Source organism: Syngnathus floridae, chromosome 13 (assembly GCF_059516105.1).
Source record: "Syngnathus floridae isolate MCC-2025c chromosome 13, RoL_Sflo_1.0, whole genome shotgun sequence".
Classification (NCBI taxonomy): domain Eukaryota; kingdom Metazoa; phylum Chordata; class Actinopteri; order Syngnathiformes; family Syngnathidae; genus Syngnathus; species Syngnathus floridae.
In genome coordinates, this window is record NC_142425.1 from 13,316,837 (window position 1) to 13,325,000 (window position 8,164).

General features: G+C 41.5%; 1 protein-coding gene across 1 annotated transcript in view; it reads right to left on the reverse strand.

The window, feature by feature from the left end:
* Nucleotides 1–26: 26 nt before the first annotated feature.
* Nucleotides 27–8,164, reverse strand: part of LOC148389029 (occludin) — an 8,165-nt gene continuing 27 nt past the window's right edge. The window contains exons 1-9 of the mRNA XM_088393493.1: nt 7,950–8,164; nt 5,276–5,835; nt 4,695–4,886; nt 4,263–4,430; nt 2,748–2,911; nt 1,994–2,212; nt 1,403–1,574; nt 1,172–1,213; nt 27–1,074 (exon numbers count right to left, since the gene is read on the reverse strand). The exon at nt 7,950–8,164 is cut by the window's right edge and continues 27 nt beyond it. Of these exons, the coding sequence (XP_088249619.1) occupies nt 973–1,074; nt 1,172–1,213; nt 1,403–1,574; nt 1,994–2,212; nt 2,748–2,911; nt 4,263–4,430; nt 4,695–4,886; nt 5,276–5,833 (1,617 nt within the window). The 5' untranslated portion in view covers nt 5,834–5,835; nt 7,950–8,164 and the 3' untranslated portion in view covers nt 27–972. The remainder of the gene's footprint in view (nt 1,075–1,171; nt 1,214–1,402; nt 1,575–1,993; nt 2,213–2,747; nt 2,912–4,262; nt 4,431–4,694; nt 4,887–5,275; nt 5,836–7,949) is intronic.

Genomic DNA, 8,164 nt, shown 5'->3' on the forward strand with positions numbered 1-8,164 from the left:
TACCTTGTTTGAAAAAACAAAAAGGATTCATTTTTAGAGAATTAGAAACATTTATTGTTTTATGAATTCAATACTTTTTAGCCTGTCAGTTACAAAGGTTTATAATAGCTTTAAAAAAAATGCATACAAAAATAAATGGTTCACAAAATGTTTATCAGATGACAACAATGTTCTTGAAAAACATACGTACATGTACACGGCAGATCACAATTAAAAAAATTTTTTTTTTTTAAAAATATACAATTGATTGTAACATTATGCATTAAGTTGATCCATACAATACCAAACGTAATCGTTTTCATTGCCATTGAAGTAACTTCATACAAATATTTGCATAGGTATCAGACATTGTTCTTTTCACAAATTGGCAGGAGAAGATTTCAAATGACTACCTATTTAAGAACAAGTGACTCCAATACAAAGATGAAATCAAGAACCAAATAGACAATATTTAATTACTGTAGAATTGTTCCTTTGACTCCTACAGAGAATAAAAACACAAATCACCACCAAACTATTCATGGAGAATAAACAGATGTTGAAATTATTTACAGTAAAGTGGTCAAAGTGGTGCACTTTTTTTGGTCTCACTGACGCTGGTATTCAGCATGGAGTTTAATTAGAAAAAAAATACAAATATTATTACCCTAATGAAGGTTAAAAGGTGACATATTCTACTCAATAATGTTGTGTATTTTCTAATTAACGATGGGCAAGCAAAGAGTCACTTGTCTACTTGGGTATGTTGCCTCACATAAATGAAGATAAAAACATATCGAAATCATATTGTAGATTATAATGACATCATTACAACATCCAAAATGTTCCCTGTGTGCAAGTGTGTTCTTCTGTGTTCTTCAGAGAACAGTGTCAGTGTCTTTCCCAGTAAGCCAGTAACTGTGGTCCAAGCGTAGCCGAGAGTGAGCGAAGCATTTTGGAGTGTTTGCAGAGCGTTGTCAAGATGGCCTAAGTCTACGAGTGGCTCTTGTCGTAGTTCTTCACCATGCGTTTGATGTGGAACAATTTGTGTCTCAGACTGCGACATTCTTTCTTCTTAGACTGGTACTCTGGTGTCTGAAAAGTAACAACAAGGTGATGATTTTGGAGGATTCTGCCCGACGACAACGATATGCAAAATCTCTCCACACTGTAAAATTAAAAGCACACTTACCCTCTTATAATCTTTCAGATGATTATATTCCTCTGCTACACCCTGAAGAAATAAAAAATAATTGTGTTACATTCGTGGTGTGTCATTTGTTACCATTAGGAATTCATTTTGACATCAAACTGTTCCAATGACTCTATGTGGGTTTAGTACATTTGGTTTAGTCTGCTTTGTGTGACATTTCATCCAACCAATATAATATATGATCTGTCATTATCAGATTTTCTCTCTTACCTGATATTTAACAGAGGTGTCATCGAGTGTGTCCAACTCCCTGCTAAGTTTGTTAAGCTGATCATTGATGTCGTCCATGTCGGCACACATGCGCTTGTATACTCTTAGGTCGGCGTCAAACTCGGACTTATAGCTGTGACGTTGTTCATCAGATGTGATCTCGGGGTACATGCTGAGAGGGAAGACCAAAAGGAACAAGTTGGGGTGGCTTTGTGTGTGTTTCTGGAATATCTATTTGAGGTCTATGCAAACAATAAAGTGAACTGCTTTGTACCTTTGGCCGAGTTCCCTCATGCGTGAATATAACGGCATGCCTCACAAGATTAACTAATCCTCAAACAAACATACAGTGCAGCTTTTTTTTTTTTTTACATGTGCCAGTGAAAATAAAAAATAGTCATCTATATCCATCTGTTCCTCTCCAAACAAATACTTTGGCTTTAGTGTGCCGTAAACAGACTTCTCTTTTCTAATCCAACAATCATTTATTCAACCCGTAGAATTAAGGACTAGTCTGGAGAGAACAGTAAAATGTGTAATCGACATGATGTTTGCACCTCTCTAATCCCGAGCGTGTGATTTACGTCTCACCTCTCCCACTCTTCCATATCCAGCTCGTTGCCCGTCTCGGCTCCCGTGGTGTACTCCGTCTCGTACTGAGACTCATCCATGTCGGGGATACGTCTGCGTCGCTTGGCCCGGTTAGCCGAGGGTTTGCGGCCTCTGCCCGTCTCCTCTGAAGGGCTGGAGCTGGTTCTCCCACCGTGGGAAAAAGCCTCTGACGGCCGGGAGATTGTCCGCTCAGAGTATCTGACCACAAAGACAGAAAATAAATTGTAACGAATGGACTCAATGCAAGTCAGATTGCGCTACACATCCACAAAGTGTCTGATCGAGTCAAGTAAATTAAAATACACGTTGCTTGAATATAAAAAAATAGTATTAAAAAGATTAATTTAAGGGTTCTCTGAATTGATATGATTAAAAATCAATTCACAGATTTTTTTTAAACCAAGCATGGCTAATTTTGTGGGGTTGTACTTTGAAAAAGAATCCAAACCAGCAGAGGAGCAACATCAACAACACAAACACAGAACTGTTAAAAGCTTACAACGATCGTAGCTTGTTTGTCAGCATTACGATCGTAAAGAGTACGCAATACGTATTTGATGTATGTACGCTGTACTTGAAAAAAAAGAAAATCAATAAACATGGGCAGAAAACAAGGGGAAAGATAATCTCACACTGGCTCAAAGGTCAGAGCTCTGCACAGCTCATTCTTGGGTAGGGCGATACGTTTTTATTCATAACTAGTCACATGTTTGAGCTTGCGCAATGGACCCACTCATTGTTGTCGTAGGCGTCCCCATTGAAAGAGCTGCCGTCCAGCTTGGCCGGGGTGTAGGAGATGACACTGTTTGCCGAAGCGTTGAGCGGACCACCTCCTTTCTCGGACACCAGAAGGGTTGGGGCGTCTTGAACGCTGCGGTTTTCCTCCACATTGTTCACCTGCGCAGGAAGGAAAAAACAGACGCAACAACATAAACATCACAAAGACTGTAAAGCTAGGTTCCTTTCTGTACTCACATCCTGCTTGGAACATCTAGTGGCAATTATAATAACACGTACAGGATAATAATGTCGATTTTATGTTGTAGCAGTTAGATCATTAGTGCGTCATATTTAAGAGAGCATGTGGGAGTTTTTGTTTTTTTTCCCTACAGTCCAACTTTTATGAAAACATGTTATTTCAAATATTGTACATTTCCCCAAGACAGCCATCGGCCCAGCCCCCCCAAAATAATAATCAGAGTACAGCTTCCTGCCTTGCAGCTGCGTGGGATTTCTATTTGAAGGGCACAGCTCAGGCAAAAATCCCAAAAATGCCCTCTGACTGAGCAGAAGTAAACAAGTGCATGAATAGTAGAAGCTGTGGCATCTGGATATGGCCAAGTAAGCAATATCGCCGCCGTTGTTATTAGCTGCACACTGACACCACTAATGAGCTCATCAATTAAAGACAATGGAGCCCAAGCTGAGCAGAATGAGGCCAGTGTGTGTGAGGTCATCCTCGGCGAGCTGCTCCAGTGTCAAAGCCAGCCCGATGACTCACCGCGTGGTGACACGTGGCGCAATAATGACCACCAAAGAAGATACAGTGACACATCGAGAAATGACACAGCGCACTAGAAGATCATTTAAAATGTGCTGTGGCGACAATTTGAGTCCTGAGGAGTGACAAATTGAAATTTGAATCATGCCATATCAAGTCAATCATCAATCCCTGTTTCAGCTATGAGTCTCTCTCTCTCGTAGGAGTGTTGTTTTTAAAGTTCTGTAGAAACCACCTGCTTGCTTGGTATCTTCTCAGGTAGCTAATGATTAATCGGAGTGAAACCAGGTAGTAGACCGTGAACAAACATTCACAGCCCCAAGGGTGAACAAAGTCACTCATCAGAGGAAGCACTGGGAGTGTGATTAACAACAATTTATGGTGCAAACCCGAGCTTCATTCGTCGTGTTCTGCATCTCCATTTATTGCGAATAAATAATGACATAAATCATGAGATACCTACTTACTCAATTTGCATTGCAAAACTAAGAGGAGAATAATCCACCACGTGGCACAAAGCTAAACAGTCTGGGTTCATATTGGGGAGCATATGTCATTCATTTTTTTTCACTTCATCTTCTCGTCAGAACAAAACAAGTCATGGATTATTTCAGGCTGGCTGGATTAAAATCCCTGACCCCGTCGCCTTGAATACAGATTGAAAAGTTAAGAACTCTGGGTCACATATGATTTCCATTCGTCAGAGCAATGTGACACAACGGTGAGCACGGAGCTCTCATGGCTCACCCAGTCCTCGACATCTCTGCCCTCCGATGCCTTGCCGCCAACCAGAGGCTCAACCCAGAAGATGTTGTTTTTGCCGTAGCGCCAGATCTTGCCTCTGGTTTTGTGTGCAAAGAACGCGGCGACGGCCAGGGCGATCACCATCAGGAATCCGCACACCATTGCGACTCCCTGAAAAAAAATACAAATAAAATAAAAATCAGGAAATCAGAAATTAACAAAAAATAAATAAATACATTACAAATAAATTTGAAAAAAATTAGGATATCAGGGACATAGGAGTCAAATCATACTTTTTTTTTCAAAGATAAGCTGTCCCACAAAAACTGTTTGACCTGGAATAAGTGTAACAAATACATACTGTGCGTGTCTCTGTCCAATAGATAAGCAGAAAAGATAAATCCAGTCTGCAATAAAGAAAATAATCCTACAAACCTCTTGAGGGTCCACAAAGCAGTAATGGTAGAGGTACTGGTTGTATATGGGGAAGCCTCCCACTCCCCCCATTTGCGAATAGCCCGTCTGGTAGAGGCTCTGGCACATCATGAGCATGGGGTTGTAAATCACATTGGATGTGCCCTGGGCCATGGGGTTCACACCAACTATATAAACAATGTTTATGATGCCCTGTAACATAAAAAACGTGACCGTCATTTGATGTTGTTGAGATTTAAGTCACTTTTATCAAGGTGTTGTCTATACAAAACTTTTATTGGCTGTGTAAGTCAGATTCATTCCTAAATCAAGGCTACAACCTTACTTGAAAATGTTACAATGACAATAAAAGTACTTAGAACATGTTTTGCTGGCTTGTATTTAAAAAGAAGGTGCGGTGTTTTGGAGAATATTTCCGTATTGCCGCTATTGTTCAACCGACTAAATACTAACGTGAGGTCAAGTGAATCATTAACAGCTTAATTGCAACACTCAAGGCCATATGGTGGCCACTGTGTGTCCAGTCCTTGTTCTGATCTTATTTTTGTTTGTTCTTTTGTTTTTGTGTGACTCCTTCTTACCTGCAGCACAGCCATGATAATACTGGCAATCAGAAGGATCAGAAAGTACTTTCTGCTGCGCATGGCGCTGGCTTTAGAGAAACTGGCGATGAAGAAACCCAGCGCCCCTATGAAGTTGATAGCCGCCATAGCGATCATTGCAGTTTTGGCCGAGTAGGGGGAAATGTAGGAGCCCTGGTAGTTGCCGTAACTTCCGTAGCCACCGTATCCTGAGCCGTAGCTGCCGCCGCCGTACCCGGCGCCGTAACCGGATCCGTAGCCGTAACCCATTCCCATCCCGTTCCCGTACTGCATGTCCCACATGAGAGTGGAGGCCACGCAGGCGAAGATGGCCAAGCACAGCACGATGACCACAGCCATCATGGCCTTCACGATCCCCGGAGGCGACACCCATTTGTAGAAGTGCTGCGGCTTGTCCTCGATGTAGTACGATCCCGGCGCCGGAGGGTAAGCGTTGTAATCACTCAGAGGAGCGTGGAAGCTGCCCGCTGCTCCAAAGCCATTATTGGATGGTGGGGTGTACACCGGTGGACTGTCATAGGGCTGTTTGTCAAACATCTCTGCAAAGGAAAAGAGACGAAACAAGCACTGAGAGCAAGTTCAAATGTGAGTGTCAAAGAGCAGAGCGCTGATATGACTTCACGGTTGATATGGAGCAGATGGGCGGGACTGTCCTTCGTAATGAGGCAGGAACGCAAATGAGTAAATAATTGTTGGAACCCCAACTGAAATCAAATGGCTCACCTTGATTATATAAAAATATTTTTCAAACTATATAAATAAAAAAATAAATAAATCATGAATTACTGATACACTGAACAAGAAAGAAATCTCAAGCTCCCGCTTCAACTTCTGCAATATTATTGACAACAGCATTAAGGTCAGCACATTTCTCAGTCTACTTTTTTTTTTTTTTTCCCAAAGTAAATCCTCCAAAATAAATGCACACAAATTGAGGACATATGGTACCTTCTCTATCTCATCTTATTGCTGTTGTAAATGTTGCTTTATTGGGGGCAGAAAAAGGTTTTTACAATCTTATCGCAAACTAGTTCAGACCTGCTTTTTCTCATGATCAGGGAAAAAAAAAATGAGTGGAATGACCTCAGCTTTGAAGGAGTCAAATCAGAACCAGCGTGGAGATGTCTGTACCAGGGCAAACGGGGAGCTCAGCCAAACAATACTTCCATTTTTTGAGTCATCGCGGGCAGTTGGAGTCTTTCTGCTGCCCCCGCAATGTCCGGCCGGGCCTTGAAGACTTCACGTTCCGCCCTCAACTCATTTCGTTTTTCTTCTGCTAAAACTCTTACAAGGGGGCAAGGCCCCAAGTGAACAATAGCCATTCTTTGACGCCAGGGAGAAACTTCTGAAATGTAACTCTCCAATTTGCTCAATGGAATCTCAGCCAAAATAGGCTGCAAGAGAAACACTTGCAGTATTCGGGTTAGTGTAAAAAACAAAGTCATGTCTGCCACTGTAAACACAAGCGCCTGAATTCATGTTCAGGGTCTACACGGCCGTAATTCTTCCTTCTCTATGGGACAGAGGAGGTCTCGCCTCAGAGCCTCCCTCCATCCCAGACACCCTCCTATCATTCCCCTGTGTACGTCCAACATTCCCCTCCTGTGCTTACTGCCTGCCATTGTTTGGGGAGCAGGAGGGGCAAAAGTCGGGGCTTCTCACAGGAACACTGTTGTCATGGAGTCAGAGTTCAAAAAAGGGAAAAAAAGAAAATTGGGAGCCGTCTTGGGAGTACCGAACAACAGCTCCTCTGTGTGTCATGTCGCCATACCAAAGAGACAAAAAGAAAGAAATGCAGGTGCAAGCAGGTTGTGCAAAGTGGTTTCTTGTCATCACTCATTCTTTTTGGGCAAATATAATATTTAAATAAGAACCAGTGATGGGATGCTACATTGCATCCCTTGTTATGCTACTTAACCAAAGCACATTCATCTTATTTTCCCAACAGGGACGCCTATTTGACTCATTGCACCAAATTCCACGACGACTGTAAATCATTAAGTATTTGTACGGAATGAGAGTCATCACAATGATAACACTGACTCCAGCGATTGTTGACTGACATATATATGTTACGTGATGAGGTCAGGTCGGACGCCGACCAGGTTTAGCCACGACAACAGAAACTGACATTTGTTGCCACTAATGGAATTCCACTCATATGATCACATGTCTCCCATCTGTCAAAAACAGAAAGTTAAGCCCCTTCCTCTTGTGAGCTACGACTATATATATATATATGTGTGTGTGTGTGTGTGTGTGTGTGTGTGTGTTGTGCTTATTTGCAGGTGTTCAACTATCAACAGTCCTCTGAGCCCAAGGTTATTTTGTCTCAGTCTGAATAGATTTAGGATGCCATCTTGAGACTTACTAAAGAAATGTATATAATAATATCTGGTAACTTGAGTATTTCTGTTTTCATTGTCACAGAAAACAATTCAAAAAAGTTGAATTGTCTACTTCTCGTTGATAGTAAATTAGTTGCTCTACTTATTTGAGAGAGGTTAAGAATGGCATTCGCGTCATATCACTTAAGTATTATTTATTTTATGAGGCTTTCACTGCATCTAGGAAACATCTAGGTGTATATATCAAGTATCACATCATTAGCTTTCAAAATGACAATTGTCACCTTTTTAGTGTAATCGCCTACCTGAGGACCGCTGGGAGGCAAAAATCCTGGCCGTCCTTGTTCGCAGGAGAAAAAAAAAAGTATTCCAAGTTTAAGCAGTTGCCTAAAAGTAAAAAGAATTCACTTTTGTCGAGATATCTTCACCACGTAGTTTTGGCATTAAGGTCATTTGAAGTGGGGAAAAATAGATCTAGTTGCGTGTTTCTCCACTTGCAGCGCTTGCTTGCGTTTTGCAC